The 16316-nt window shown below is 43.8% G+C and overlaps 1 protein-coding gene across 2 annotated transcripts in view; it reads right to left on the bottom strand.

Moving 5' to 3' along the window:
* The window catches only part of ppil2 (peptidylprolyl isomerase (cyclophilin)-like 2), a 462593-nt gene extending 446538 nt beyond the window's left edge, over positions 1 to 16055 (bottom strand). For both annotated transcript variants that reach the window (XM_068055345.1, XM_068055344.1), the window contains exons 1-4: positions 15925 to 16055; positions 14351 to 14400; positions 12872 to 12917; positions 11538 to 11600 (exon numbers count right to left, since the gene is read on the bottom strand). In XM_068055345.1, coding sequence (XP_067911446.1) covers positions 11538 to 11600; positions 12872 to 12917; positions 14351 to 14400; positions 15925 to 15956 — 191 coding nt within the window. In that variant the 5' untranslated portion in view covers positions 15957 to 16055. The remainder of the gene's footprint in view (positions 1 to 11537; positions 11601 to 12871; positions 12918 to 14350; positions 14401 to 15924) is intronic.
* Positions 16056 to 16316: the final 261 nt, after the last annotated feature.

Raw genomic sequence — 16316 nt, 5'->3', positions numbered from 1 at the left:
TTCTCTCTCTTCGCTCCGTACCCCCCCTCTCTCTCTTTCGCTCCGTACCCCCCCCTCTCTCTCTTTCGCTCCGTACCCCCCCTCTCTCTCTTTCGCTCCGTACCCCCCCTCTCTCTCTTTCGCTCCGTACCCCCCCTCTCTCTCTTTCGCTCCGTACCCCCCCTCTCTCTCTCTTTCGCTCCGTACCCCCCCTCTCTCTCTTTCGCTCCGTACCCCCCCTCTCTCTCTTTCGCTCCGTACCCCCCCTCTCTCTCTTTCGCTCCGTACCCCCCCTCTCTCTCTTTCGCTCCGTACCCCCCCTCTCTCTCTTTCGCTCCGTACCCCCCCTCTCTCTCTTTTCGCTCCGTACCCCCCCCTCTCTCTCTTTCGCTCCGTACCCCCCCCTCCTCTCTTTCGCTCCGTACCCCCCCCTCTCTCGCTTTCGCTCCGTACCCCCCCCCTCTCGCTTTCGCTCCGTACCCCCCCTCTCTCGCTTTCGCTCCGTACCCCCCCCCTCTCTCGCTTTCGCTCCGTACCCCCCCCCTCTCTCGCTTTCGCTCCGTACCCCCCCTCTCTCGCTTTCGCACCGTACCCCCCCCCCCCCCCTCGCTTTCGCTCCGTACCCCCCCTCTCTCTCTTTCGCTCCGTACCCCCCCTCTCTCTCTTTCGATCTGTACCCCCCCCTCTCTCTCTCGCTCCGTACCCCCCCCCCTCTCTCTTTCGCTCCGTACCCCCCCCCTCTCTCTCTTTCGCTCCGTACCCCCCCCCTCTCTCTCTTTCGCTCCGTACCCCCCCCCTCTCTCTCTTTCGCTCCGTACCCCCCCCCTCTCTCTCTCTTTCGCTCTGTCCTAAATGGCCTACACCTTATTCTGAGACTGTGTCCCCCAGCCAGGGAAAACATTCTTCCTGCATCATCTCTGTCGAGGCCTGTAAGAATTTTGTACGCTTCAGTCAGATAACTTCTCATTCTTCCAAACTCTAGAGAATACAGGCTCAGTCTCCTCATAGGACAATCTTGCCATCCCCAGAATCAGTCTGGTGAATCTTTGTTGCACTCCCACTATGTCAAAATAGTACAGATTACTCCACGTGCAGTCTCTGTACAATTGCAGCAAGACATCTTTACTCCTGTGCTCAAATCCTCTTGCAATAAAGACCTACATACCATTTGGCTTCCTAATTGCTTGCTGCACCTACATGTTAAGCTTTCAGTGACTTATGAACAAGGACACCCAGGTTCCTTTGGACATCAACATCCCCCAATCTCTCACCATTTAAGAAATACTCTGTCTTTCTGTTTTTCCTACCAAAGTGGATAACCTCACATTTTTTCACATTATATTCCATCTGCCAAATTTTTGCCTACTGGCTTAGCCTCTCCAAAACCCCTTGAAGCATGTTTGCAACCTCCTTACAACTCACACTTGCACCTAGTTTTGTGTCATCTGCAAACTTGGAAATATTACATTTGGTCCCCAAATCCAAATCACTGATATAAATTGTGAATAGCTGGGGCCCAAGCATTGGTCCTTGCAGTACCCCACTAGTCACAGGCTACCAACCTGAGAATGACCTGTTTATTCCTACTCTCTGTTTTTTGTCCGTTAACCAATTCTCAATCCATACCGGTATATTACCCCCGCAATCCCATGTGCTCTAACTTTGCTTACTAATCTCATGTGTGGGACTTTATCGAAAGTCTTCTGAAAATCCAAACACACCACATCCCTTCACTTATTCTGCTAGTTACATCCTCAAAAATCTTCAAAAGGTTTATCAAGCATGATTTCCCTTTCATAAATCCACACTGACTCTCCCAATCCTACCATTACTTTCTAAGTGTCTGGTTATCATACCCTCTATAATAGATTCTAGCATTTTCCCCACTGACATGTCTGGCTAACAGGTCTGTAGTTCCCAGTGTTTTCTCTCCCTCCTTTCTTAAATAGTGTTTCTGTCTTCCAATCTGCAGGAACCGCTCCCGAATCTATAGACTTATGGAAGATAAACTCCAATGCATCCACTATCTCCACAGCCATCTCTTTGAACACACTGGGATATAGATCATCAGATCCAGGGGATTTATCAACTTTCAGTCCCATTAATTGTTCCAATACTACTTTTTTGCTAATAATACTTTCTTTCAGTTCCTCATTCTCGCTAGCCCCTTGGTTCTCTAGTATTTCTGGGAGGTTTATTGTATCTTCCTCCGTGAAGATAAACACAGAGGGTGGAATTTTATGCTCTCCCCGCGGTGGGTTTGGAGGTGGGGAGAGCATAAAATCAGGTGGAATGATAGTGGAGGGCGGGTGCGGTTGGGGTGGGGGGGGGGGGGGGGGCGCGGGGGTGGTTGCCACCACCATATCGCCTCTGTCGAAATTTAGTCCTGGGTAGAAAGGCCTGTGAATGGCCTTTCCACCCCACCATCAATTGAGGCCCTTAACTGGGCAAGTAACCCCCAATTAAGCGCCTCTTCCCGCAATTACCCGTGCAGCGGGTGGCCCAGTCGCCACATGGGAAGCATGGCAGGAATATATGTGCTACCATATTTAACTCTATTCCTTAATTCCTTGTCAGTCATTAATTGGATTAAATTGGATTAAAATTAAAATTAATAATGGAATTAATTACGGAATTATAAAAATGGATTAAAATTAATTGCATTAAAAACAGATCTTCTCAAAATATCTCTGAAAATAACTGCTTTTTCCACTATGCCTAGATCATTTCCAAAACACACCAGTAAGTTAGAGCATAATCTCACTGAATACATGCAGACTGTCCTTTTGTAAATTAATGCTCCTCTACATGCTCACTTAGAGAAGCCCTGAGTGCTTGAGTGCACAGTATGAAGAAGGGAGCATGGTGAGTGACAGGATTTTTAGTTTTTGTTTACATTTAGCAATTAACTAAAATTACTGTTTAAGTTAAGAGGCAAGTTCAGCTTCTTCCCGCTTTAAACAAGGAAAGACAAGCTCTCCGAGAGTAGCTGCAGCGAGATAATTAGGTAACCAGCTCAAACTGGTTTCTGAGGTCTAGCAAAGCTGACTCATCATTGTTTTTCAGAGTATAAATTCAGGGGTCTCCGAGTGCTGCTGGTCTGCATCGAGTTCTGCTTGAGTGCACAGAGTGTGAAGAAGGGAGTGTGGTGAGTGAGGAAGTTCAGTGAAGAGGGAACTATAAATTAATTAAGAAAAATAAATTTAATTTAATTAACACAATAAAGATGGCAGGGCAGTGATGTGTCGTGGTAGCATGTGGGAGCTCCTGAATGCCATAGCAACCACGTTGTAGTAAGTGTCTGCGCCTTGAGAAGCTTCATATAACTATGAGAAGAGTCATATAACTAGGGAAGTAGAGAGGGCTTTAAACTAAATAGAGGGGGAGGGATCATGTAGGGGAAGATTGAGTAAATTAAAGGGAAATGACAGGGCAATAGATCAAGGTAGCAATAAAGGTAATGATAATCAGAGAATGGCAGGAAGGGACAGAGACTGCAAACTTAAGAGTGTGTCAGCAAATAGAGCCAGAGTTTACAAAAACAGTTTAAAAAAAACTGAATTAAGGGCTCTGTATCTGAATGCCCACAGCATTCACAATAAAACAGATCAACTGTCAGCTCAAATAGAAATTCACATGTAGACCTGATAGCATTACAGAGACGTGGCTACAAGGAAACCAAAGCGGGGACCTGAACATCCAAGGGTACGTGACATTTAGGAAGGACAGGAAGCTGGGAAAAGGTGGTGGGGTAGCTAATTAAAGAGGACATTAGTACTGTAGTGAGAAAGGATCTTAGTTCTAAAGATCAAGACACAAAATCAGTTTGGGTGAAATTAAGAAACAGCAAGGGACAGAAAACATTGGTCGGAGTTGTTTATAGACCACCAAACAGTAGTGGTAACATAATCACAGTATAAATACACAGTGCATGTAACAAGGATAATACAGAAATCATGGGAGCTTCAATCTACATATAGCCTGGATAAACTTTATTAGTACTAATGTTGTGAAGGACAAATTCTTGGAATGTATGTCAGATGGTTTTCTAGGAACTAACGAGGGAACGGGCTATTTTAGATCTAATGTTGTGCAATGAAAAAGGGCTAATTAATAATCTTGTTGTAAAGGAGCCTTTAGAAAAGAGTGACCGTAGTATGATAGAATTTTACATTAAGTTTGAAAGTGATGTAGTTCGATCAGAAATGAGGGTCTTAAATTTAAGCAAAGGAAACTATGAAGGTACCAGGGGCAAATTGGCAATGGTGGATTGAGAAACTACACTAAAAGGTATGACAGTAGACAGGCAATGGCTAACATTTAAAGAACTAATACATAGTTTACAACAAAAATACATTCCTTTATTGCACAAAAACCCAGCAACGAAAGTGTTCCAACCATGGCTAATGAAAGAAATCAAGCATTATATTAGAGCAAAGGAAGAGGGGTATAAAGCTGCCAAAAAAATAGTAAGCCTGAGGATTGGGGAGCATTTCAGAATTCTGCAAAGGAGGACCAAGAAAAAGATTAAGAAACAGAAAATAGAATAGACACTGGAATGGTTCCTGCAGATTGGAAGGTAGCAAATGTAACCCCACTATTTAAGAAAGGAAAGAGACAGGAAAAAAACGGGGACTACAGACCTGTTAGCCTAACATCAGTCGTAGGGAAAATAATAGAATCTATAATAAAGGATGTGCTAACAGGACACTTAGAAAATAATGGTAGGATTGGGCAGAGTCAACATGGATTTATAAAAGGGAAATCACGTTTCACAAACCTGTTGGGTTTTTTTTTTTGAGGATGTAACTAGCAGAATAGATAAGGGGAAACCAGTGGATGTGGTATATTAAGATTTTCAGAAAGCTTTTGATACGGTCCCGCATAAGAGGTTAACAAACAAAATTAGAGCACATGGGATTGGGGGTAACATACTGCCATGGATTGAGAACCGGTTAACAAACAGAAAACAGAGAGGAGGAATAAATGTCTCATTTTCGGATTAGCAGGCTGTGATTAGTGGGGCCCCAGCTATCCACAATCTATATCAATGATGTGGATGTGGGGATTAATTGTAATATTTCAAAGTTTGCAGATGACACAAAACTAGGTGGAAGTGCGAGTTGTAAGGAGGATGCAAACATGCTTCAAGGGGATTTGGAGAGGCTAAGCCAGTGGGCAGAAATTTGGCAGATGGAATACAATGTGTGAAAAAATGTGAGGTTATCCGCCTCGGTAGGAAAAGCAGAACTACGGAATATTTCTTAAATGGTGAGAGACTGGGAGATGTTGATGTTAAAAGGGACTTGGGTGTCCTTGTCATTGAGTCACTGAAAGCTAACATGCAGGTACAGCAAGAAATGAAGAAGGCAAATAGTATGTTGGCCTTCATTACAAAAGGATTTGAGTATAGGAGGAAAGATGTCTTACTGCTATTATATAGAGCCTTGGTGAGACCACACCTGGAGTATTGTGTGCAGTTTTGGTCTCCTTACCCAAGGAAAGGTATACTTGCCATAGAGGGAGTGCAACGAAGGTTCACCAAACTAATTCCTGGATGGAGGGATTGTCCTATGAGATAAGATTAAATAGACTGAGCCTTTATTCTCTGGAGTTTAGAAGAATGAGAGGTGATCTCACTCAAACATACAAAATTCTTACAGGGTTTGACAGGGTAGATGCAGGAAGGATGTTTCCCCTGGCTGGGGTGTCTAGAACCAGGGAAAACAGACTCAGAATAAGGGGCAGACCATTTAGGACTGAGTTGAGGAGCAATTTCTTCACTCAGTGGTTGGTGAATCTTTGAAATTCTCTGCCCCAGAGGACTGTGGAGCCTCAGTCGTTGAGTTTGTTCAAGACTGAGATCGATAGATTTCTACATATTAAAACATCAAAGGGATACGGGGACAGTGCAGGAAAATGGTGTTGAAGTAGATCATCAGCCATGATCTCACTGAATGGCAGAACGGGTTCGAAGGGCTGAATGGTCTACTCCTGCTCCTATTTCTTGTGTTATCAATTTCAGCTTGAAAATGCATTCTCATTGAAGTCTAGTAGATGGCATTGCATCTAGTTGAGCCACCACAACCCTAAATGATTCAGTGATGAATAGTTGATTTAGTGTCTGATGCACCAACATTGCAAATGTAAACATACTCCAGTCGGCCAAGACTAAATTAAAGGATAATTACAGGTTAGTTTAATAAGGTAAAGCTATGATAAACACCCACTCCTGCACCACCTCAATAGTTTTAACTGTTTTTTAAAAAACCACTTAATGACTACCTCTTCCATCAATTTATTACAGCACAAACTGTAATAGATGCCAGAAACCTGAAATAAAAAAATGTAGCATCTTCTCAGGGAAGGTGAGTGAGTTCAGTCCTCACTGCTTCTAGCAATCCTATGCTTGTGAAGCTCGTAATGATAACAGCACATCAGCATGCGAGCAGAGATGAATGACTGTCACAAGGAGGATTCCCAGACAATAAAACCAAGCTGTCAAGATTGAAATGTCAGCAGTAATAACGCTAAGACTGCAGTGGTTCACTGCTGGCTAGTGTTAAAGAGTTATGCGAGATACATTAACCTATGTTGCACTTCAGAAACTGCTTAACCGGCTTCATATTGCTAGGCTTTTCTGTTTTTATTTCAGATTTCCAACATTGATCTCTTTGTTACCGCTCACATTTCAATGAACACTGCCATGATCTATGAGCTCCAGATAGCATGAAGTATGTACAAAATACTCCAATAAAAAAAAATCAAAGAAATCAGGATTCTCATCTCATTCCAGAAAGTTGAGGAAATAGCTGCTTCCACTCGAATAATTATAATTCCTGCTATCATGGTTCATGAATCTTTGGCCATTTTTTTTTTAAACAGAAAAGACTTGGACATGAGCGATGTCAAGATGCATTTTTAAGCAAATCCTTGCCTAAATGGAGTTAGCTTCCCAAGATATGTGTGCGCTGAACTGAGGATTGGCAGACAGATGACCGAATTTACAATGTTTTTTTTTATTCATTCATGGGATGTGGGCATCGCTGGATAGGCCAGCATTTATCGCCCATCACTAATTGCCCTTGAGAAGTTGGTAGTGAGCCGCCTTCTTGAACCACTGCAGTCCATGTTGGGTAGGTACACCCACAGTGCTGTTAGGAAGGGAGTTCCAGGATTTTGACCCAGTGACAGTGAAGGATATATAGTTCCAAATCAGGATGGTGTGTGGCTTGGAAGGGAACTTGCAGGTGGTGGTGTTCCAATGCAACTGCTGCCCTTGTCCTTCTAAGTGGTAGAGGTCGTGGGTTTGGAAGGTGCTGTCTAAAGAGCCTTGGTGCATTGCTGCAACTGTGCGTTGGTGGTGGAGGAAGTGAATGTTTGTGGATGGGGTGCCAATCAAGCGGGCTGCTTTGTCCTAGATGGTGTCGAGCTTCTTGAGTGTTGTTGGAGCTGCACCCATGCAGGCAAGTGGAGAGTATTCCATCACACTCCTGACTTGTGCTTGTAGATGGTGCACAAACTTTGGGGAGTCAGAAGGCGAGTTACTCGCCACAGGATTCCTAGCCTCTGACCTGCTCTTGCAGCCACGTTACCAGTTCAGTTTCTGGTCAATGATAACCCCTAGGATGTTGATAGTGGGGGATTCAGCGATCGTAATGCCATTGAATGTCAAGGGGAGATGGTTAGATTCTCTCTTGTTTGAGATAGAGAGATACAGCACTGAAACAGGCCCTTTGGCCCACCGAGTCTGTGCCGATCAACAACAACCCATTTATACTAATCCTACATTAATCCCATATTCCCTACCACATTCACCATTCTCCTACCACCTACCTACACAAGGGGCAATTTACAATGGCCAATTTACCTATCAACCTGCAAGTCTTTGGCTGTGGGAGGAAACTGGAGCACCCGGCGGAAACCCATGCAGTCACAAGGAAAACTTGCAAACTCCGCACAGGCAGTACCCAGAACCGAACCCGGGTCGCTGGAGCTGTGAGGCTGCGGTGCTAACCACTGCGCCGCCAAAGAAAGTCATTGCCTGGCACTTGTGTGGCGCCAACATTACTTGCCACTTATCAGCCCAAGCCTCGACATTGTCCAGGTCTTGCTGCATTTCTACATGGACTGCTTCAATATCTGAGGAGCCGTGAATGGTGCTGAACATTGTGCAATCGTCAGCAAACATCCCCACTTCTGATCTTATGATTGAAGGAAGGTCATTGATGAAGCAGCTGAAGATGGTTGGGCCTAGGACACTACCCTGAGGAACTCCTGCAGTGATGTCCTGGAGCGGAGATGATTGACTTCCAACAACCACAACTATCTTCCTTTGTGCTAGGTGTTACGACCAGGTGCACAAGGGTTCTAGAGTGTCCTTTCAGCCTTCACATGGTCTTACCGTAACAGGGTTTAATTTTAAACACACTTGTGTTTTTAGCTCACCCTTGGTGAATCCTTGTTCACCGCTTTCCAATTATAAGGCAAAGAAACCTGCACAAACAGGCTTTCTTAGGTTTAAAGAAGTTGAAATTTATTAAACTTAAAATCTAATTCGGTTAACGCCTACGGATACACGACATGCCCCACGCTAGCATGCATACATAACACACATGCAAATAGACACAGAAAAGAGAAGAAAAATAAAGTAGAAAAGTTTGAGGCAACATCTGAAGAGTTTTTGTTACGGTTCTTCGAGCTCACTGTAGAGTCCTTGATTGTAAGTAGATCTTGCTTTTCGTTGGGGCCCAGTATTCTTCTTAAACCTTGTTCGCTGTAGGAGACTTTTCTCTCTTGGGGTTCATGTGTCTTCAGTAGATTCAGAGGCTTGTGAAAAAGAGATGGGAACAGACAGGAGAGATCTTCTCAGTCCAGGAGCAAACAGACACTCTCAGTTCAAAACAAAACCGAAAAACAACTAGGTAGTCATGTGACCAGCTGGTGTAACCAGTCCTGGCCCTTGTGGATTGTATCCTCCTTAGCAAGCCCTGGAACATGCTTCCTCACCTTCGATGTCTGTTAGTATGTATATATTTTTTTCCAGCCACAGCTAATCTGTTTAACAAGTCATTTCCTCGCTCCAACAACAGTTAAAAATCAATGTTCAGGACAAAATTGATGTGCCTCATTCTTGGTAGGTGGGGGCCTAGCAAGACATAGGTATGACTCCAACCAATGGAGAGTTTTCCCCCTGATTCCCATTGACTCCAGTTTTGCTCGGGCTCCTTGATGCCATACTTGGTCAAATGCTGCCTTGATATCATGGGCAGTCACTCTCACCTCACGAGTTCAGTTCCTTTGTCCATGTTTGAACCAAGGCTGTAACGAGGTCAGGAGCTGAGTGGCCCTGGCCGAACCCAAACTGAGCATCACTGAGCAGGTTATCGCTAAGCAAGTGCTGCTTGAGGGCACTGTGTACGTCACCTTCCATCATTTTACTGATGATCGAGAGCAGACTGATGGGGCGGTAATTGGCCTGGTTGGATTTGTCCTGCTTTTTGTATACCGGACAAACCTGGGCAATTTTCTACATTGCCAGGTAGATGCCAGTGTTGTAGCTGTACTGGAAGAGCTTGGCTAGGGGCGCAGCACGTTCTGGAGCACAGGTCTTCAGTACTATTGCCAGAATATTGTCAGGGCCCATAGCCTTTGCAGTATTCAGTGCCTTCAGTCAGTTCTTGATATCACCTGGAGTGACTCGAATTGGCTGTAGTCTGGCATCTGTGATGCTGGGGACTTCAGGAGGCGGCTGAGATGTATCATCCACTTGTCATTTCTGGCTGAAGATTGTTGCAAATGCTTCAGTCTTATCTTTTGCACTGATGTGCTGGGCAATTTTCCACATTGCCAGGTAGATTCCAGTGTTGTAGCTGTACTGGAACAGCTTGGCTAGGGGCGCAGCAAGTTCTGCAGCACAGGTTTTCAGTACTACTGCCGGAATATTGTCAGGGCCCATAGCCTTTGCAGTATTCAGTACCTTCAGTCATTTCTTGATATCACCTGCAGTGAATCGAATTGGCTGTAGTCTGGCATCTGTGATGCTGGGGACTTCAGGAGGCGGCTGAGATGTATCATCCACTTGTCATTTCTGGCTGAAAGTTGTTGTAAATGCTTCAGCCTTATCTTTTGCACTGATCTGCTGGGCTCCCCCATCATTGAGGATGGGGATATTTGTGGAGCCATGTCCCCCTGTTAGTTGTTTATTTGTCCACCACCATTTATGACTGGATGTGGCAGGACTGCAGAGCTTAGATCTGATCTTTGGTTGTGGGATCGCTTGGCTCTGTCTGTTCTGCTGTTTGGCATGCAAGTAGTCCTGGGTTGTAGTTTCATCAGGTTGACACCTCATTTTGAGGTATGCCTGGTGCTACTCCTGGCATGCCCTCCTGCACTCTTCATTGAACCAGAGTTGATCCCCCGGCTTGATGGTAATGGTAGAGTGGGGATATGCCAGGCCATGAGGTTACAGATTGTGGTTGAGTACAATTCTGTTGCTGCTGATGGCCCACAGCGCCTCATGGATGCCCAGTTTTAAGTTAAAAGATCTGTTTGAAGTCTATCCCATTTGGCAATGGAGGGTACCCTCAATGTGAAGACGGGACTTCACTCCTACCAATACAGTCATGGACAGATGCATCTGTGACAGGCAGATTGGTGAGGGCAAGGTCAAGTATGTTTTTCCCTCTTGTTGGTTCCCTCACCACCTATGTCCTTTAGGACTCGGCCAGCTCAGTCAGTAATGGTGCTACCGAGCCATTCTTGGTGATGGAATCTGTCATGGGAAGTTATTTCTCTCAGAGACCCAATTCATTAACAATGTCTAATTATCCAGAAAGAAGTTTTGCACCTCGATTTGATCTCAGTGGGGGCTGAGAAAGGGGCTTTTAAAAACCAGAACACAGACACCAATGCAAAATCAAGCAGCAGAAGGTTGTAAAGGGAGCAACCCACTGATCTGGGCAGTAGACTAGCAACAGAGGAATTGTGCTTCTAAGTTGAGCTAAACAATCTATTTATGTGGGCGAATGCTTAGGAGTTCTTTAATCTCTTAACAGTACAAGCAAAAGTTATACTGATTATATCAAGCAACTCTCATCAATTTCATTGTTCCATATTTTATGGATCTAATTATGGAATAAACAGCTAGCTATTCGAACCAAATTTCACCTCATCCCATGTTAACTTGGTCTGCTTTCAGTGAGATTGAAAAAGTACCCATCCATAAAAATCTGGCCATGATCACGTGAGTTTCATTGTTGCATTCCTGGGTGCTGCAAACATTCACTAGATATTGAGGGGGTGGGGGGGGGGGGGGGGGGGGGCAGTGGGAGTCAGCTTCCATAAAAGTAGATGTATGAATTGCTTAAGGCAGCAACTGATACCACTCAGTGGGAGGAAATATCTATTTTAGACCCGAATTTGTTACGCTGCATTGAAACCAAAAACATTGTCTGGGAACCACTGCTCTACACAGCAGCAAACTCTCTAAGACTCAATCTGGAATACAAACTAAGGCAGAAGATGTGTGTAAGTAATAATAAGGCTTCTATACTCACAGGAGATCAAACACCATTCCATCAGGTGTACACACTGGGTACTCAAAGGGTTGAAGAGACAAGCTGAAAGAGAGAGCAGCAGTTAGGCAAGTAAAACCTAGTGATAAGGCCATATACCTTCAAATTTACACAAAGAAGACAGATAATGCAGGACTGAGACAGCCGAGGTACCGTCATCCCTCTCATCTTTCATGTTAAACCGCTTAAAGACAGCCCTCTCGAGAGACTGCAGTCCAGTGCTGGTCACGGGTAGCGACTTAGACAGCAATTGGCAGTGAACAGAATGCAAATAGTAAGTAAGGAAAAGAACATCTTAAACATATGCTTGATTTGGACAGAGTCAGGAGATAAAATTCAATTGTCTGCACAGTGTAATCACACAAAGTGCCCGAAGAGCCACTTTTAATGTCTTGTAAATTCATTAATACCTGGCATCAAAGATTGGAATTAAATTACTTTAAACTGCAATAACTAATTGGGTTGACTTTGTTGTGCATCTTTTATTTCAAAGTTTTAAACTTAAACACTCATTCAAGAATTATAAAACTACTGAAAATATAGGATTTTGAATGAACTAAAAGCATTTTTATTAAAAAGGCAGAAATACATTATTTTAAGCACTTGATTTGTGCTTGTGACTGAAGCACTTTCCATTAATAATATTGAGGGGGAATGTTATGAAATGAAAGCGAGTGGTTCACATTTGAAACTCCTGTGATGAGATGAAGCTGGAAACACTATTTTGTTTACTCAAAGAATTCAGGGAAAAGTTTAGGAATGAAATTGGTTTGGAGATATGGCAACAGGATCACAGACTGACATTAACTCACAACCCACTTACTCCCTAAATACATGGGGACATGGATTCAAACTTGGCTCAGAGTGAATATATAATCACCTTACACAAAAGCTGGTAAACACACGATTATAATCCACCCTGGGAAGTGGAGATGGTTACAATTTTACTGGAGTGATATGTAAATTCTTGAAGGGTTAAGCCAAGAGGTAAAGTGGAATAAAAAAAATCTAAGTTTCACGAGCATGTTTCTTTTGTTTTTTTCCTGAATGATCCTAAGGGAATTGCAATATATTAGGAGGGTGGAATGGGAACGGGGAAAGAGGGGGTAGGGAAGAAGCTAAGAGGTCGTCGAGCCCTCACAAAGGAGGTTTCTGAAAAAGCACAGTGACTTCAAGCAAGGGGCCTTAGCATAAGCAATAAGAAAATTCACACTGAATCATTTGTTCTAAATCACACAGCTCCAATGTAATCTGCGGATGAATTTCTTTGTATTATTATTGTAATGTAGATTACAACAATAACAAGACCACCTTACCTGCAGTGATCGAAGGGCAAGCGGCGGAAGTTTGCTTGTGGAACAACTGCAGGAGAGAAGAAATAATGCAAATTATTTTCTTGAAGGAAACCACTGACATCTTAACTGTAAGATCTAATTGCACGTATAAGCGAGGACTGGTACAACATGGCTGCCAGTTTACTAGGGCCGCCAACAACTTGTATTAATTTAGCACCTTTAACATGAAACGCCCCAGGATGCTTCACAGAAGCATTACAAAACAATATTTGACACCAAACCACAAAAGAAGATATTATGTCAGATGACCAAAAGCTTGGTCAAATAGGTAGGTTTTAAGGAGCTTCTTAAAGGAGGAAAGGCAAGTAAAGAGGCAGAGAGGTTTAGGGAGGGAATTCCAGAGCTTAGGGTCTTGGCAGCTCAAGGCATAGCCGCCAATTGGGAATACTCAAGAGCGCAGATATCTCAGTGGGTTGGGGGCTGCAGGAGATTAGAGAAAAGGAGGGGCGAGGCCATGGAGGGATTTGAAAACAAGGATGTGAATTTTTAAATCAAGGCATTGCCTAACTGGGAATCAATGTAGGTCCGAAAACACTGGGGTGATGGGTGAACAGAACCTGGTGCAAGTTAGGACACTGGCAGCATAGTTTTGGATTACCTCGAGTTTATGGAGGGTAGAATGCAGGATGCAGGCCAGGTGTGTGCTGAAATAGTCAGGTTTAGAGGTAACAAAGACATGAATGGGGGTTTCAGCAGATAAGCTGAGGCAGGGACAAAGTTGGGCAATGTTATGGAGTGGAAATAGGCAGTCTTAGTGACGGTGTAGATATGTGGTCAGAAGCTCATCTTGGGTTGCAAATAGTCTGGCACAGCCTCAGACAATTGCCAGGGAGAGGGATGGAGTCATGGCTAGGGAATGGAGTTTGTGGCAGAGACCGAAGACAATGACTTTTGTCTTCCCAATATTTAGTTGGAGGAAATTTCTGCTCACCCAGTACTGGGTGTTGGACATGAAGTTGGACAATTTAGAGACAGTAGAGGGATCGAGAGAGGTGGTGATGAGGTAGAGCTGGGTGTCGTCAGAGTATATGCGGAAACTGACGCTGTCTTTTCAGATGATGATGCCGAGTAGCAGATTGTAGAGAAGAAATAGGAGGGGCAGGGGAAGACTTGGCACTTAGCTGAAGGTCAAGGCTGAGCTGACAAGCTGGGTGCTGACACCAGTCTGTGGCCTGACCTTATTGCCTCAGCAGCACATGGTGCAATGACAGACCTGTCACCACAGAGAACCTGGAAATGTGGCGAAAGAAACCACGACAAGTCCATAACTCCAGTGCAGATCCAGTTATACAACTGTTAGTTCAACAAATATCAAATAGGAATTTAAAAACCATGATGTACATCAACAGAAACACTGAAAATATTATTTACACTGTCTATAAATATGACAACAGAAACTGCAATACCCTGTTACTTAGGTACAGTGCAAATCCTACTTACCGGTTTTCTTGCCACCATAGAAGTTGGTATATTCTGTACAAGTGATGTACCTGCAAAATAAAAGTAAAGCTAAGTACAATAGTGCAAACAGTAGAAAGAGAAACAGTGTGTAATTTAGGTATTCGGCAGTCCAAGCCACTCAAAGGAATGCACACACACACACTAACAGCTTTAAGCAGCAAAGTTAAAAACTTTTCTGATATACTAATTTGATTCCCTTACATAACTGCCTGTAGCAAAAACCACTTCCCTCAGGAAAGGAGGAGGAAACATGAACTGAACTGAGCTGGGAGGACAGGTAGGATAAGACATACTCCCAAACAACACACAGGTTTGATGCAAGGTCAAGCTTTCTTTGTTCCCCAACAAAATCCCTTACACCCCCACCCACCATCTTCAGTACTGTGCTAGTGGCTATTGTTCCAGTTCCAAAGCAAAGCTCAAGCAATTTAAATCTGATAGTGACTAATTTTGGAACCAGACAAACATACTGCATCTTTACTGATCTTGTACTGTACAACATTCTTTGCTGATAGGGTGTCAGACAAGCTCCTTCCTGTGCATCATCTGATCAGGTCAGAAAGTGCTATCATGATTTTATTTCATTGGCAAACAGGGAATATCACAGCTTCCATGTAATGTCAATGTAAAGTGTACTTTACAATTAAAAAAGTCTGCTTTCCATTACTAGAGACTAACAAAACATCAGCTGCTAGCTTAGAAAAGGAAACCTGCCAAGATGCAAGCCTTAAACTCTTCTGTGTTGCATAGAATAGCAATGGCCGGAGTGAAATTCAGGTAGGGTCAACACCATCCTCATTTGCAGATGACTGAAATTAATGGCCTTTTCAGTCCCTCACATGGTGTTGCAGCCTTATGACACATTATATCCTGTTACTCCACATATAAACCATGTGAACCCCTAGAGGATCATCTAAATAATTGTCACTTGGGTGAGGTGCTGCAATACAAAAAGAATTGCCACTTTTGGGACAAGGGAGGGTGAAACTGGAGGAAGAGATAAATTTGAAATAGGAACCACTGCACAAAGAGCATACAACAATAACTCAATTTATATAGTTCCTTTAATGTTATAAAGTGTTCAATAGTACTTCACACTGCCATAATCAGGTACAATTAACACTGAGTCAAAGGAGATATTATGACAGGAGACCAAATACTGGATCAAAGATAGGTTTTATGGAGCATCTTAAAGGAGGAGAGAGATAGAGAGGTTGACTGAAGACACGGCCACCAATTGTGGAGCAATTAAAATCAGGGTTGCGCAAGAGGCCAGAATTGGAGGAACACATATTTTGGAGGGTTGTGCGGCTGGAGGAGATTAAGGAAATAGGGAGAGGTGATGCCATTGAGGGATTTGAAAACAGGGATGAAAATTTTAAAATCAAAGAGTGCAATTTATCCACAGTGGTATCTGACCTATCGCTTGCAGCAGTTATGAGCTATGGGACCGGTCGGTTCAGTGTCAAAGACCACAGGCAGAGAGGAGACTGAGCCGGTCTCCCTGCTGCAGAAAGAACTCAAAAGCTCAGAGTCAGATAATCACCGCTCACATTTTATCTTTCTGATGCTGCCTCTTCCCCATGGTGTCTCGATAATTTGCCGCTGCCTCAGCCGAACACCACAAATCAAACGCCGACCAATTTGTTTCTGGTACCGGAAACGGACTTATCGCACTTCCTGGCAAACTGTCCACCCGCTATAACGTGCCGGTGAGACCCGGAACGCTAGACTGAAGGTTCCACCCAATGCTAACGATAAAGTTGGACTGGCAACGTTTACTGTTGCAAGGAATGATTATGAAATGGAGATAGGAAGTGATCTCTACCGCGGTTTAATGAGGGGTCCGGTACTCAGGACCGTTTGCTTATATTATTTTGCAAACTGTATTCATTATCTGACCGGTTGAATTGAATGGACAAATTAAATAAGGGTTATGTTCAAC

This window comes from Heterodontus francisci, chromosome 23, assembly GCF_036365525.1.
Source record: "Heterodontus francisci isolate sHetFra1 chromosome 23, sHetFra1.hap1, whole genome shotgun sequence".
In the NCBI taxonomy this organism is placed as follows: domain Eukaryota; kingdom Metazoa; phylum Chordata; class Chondrichthyes; order Heterodontiformes; family Heterodontidae; genus Heterodontus; species Heterodontus francisci.
Note: the sequence above shows the minus strand (reverse complement) of the source record. Positions and strands in the feature narration are given on the sequence as shown.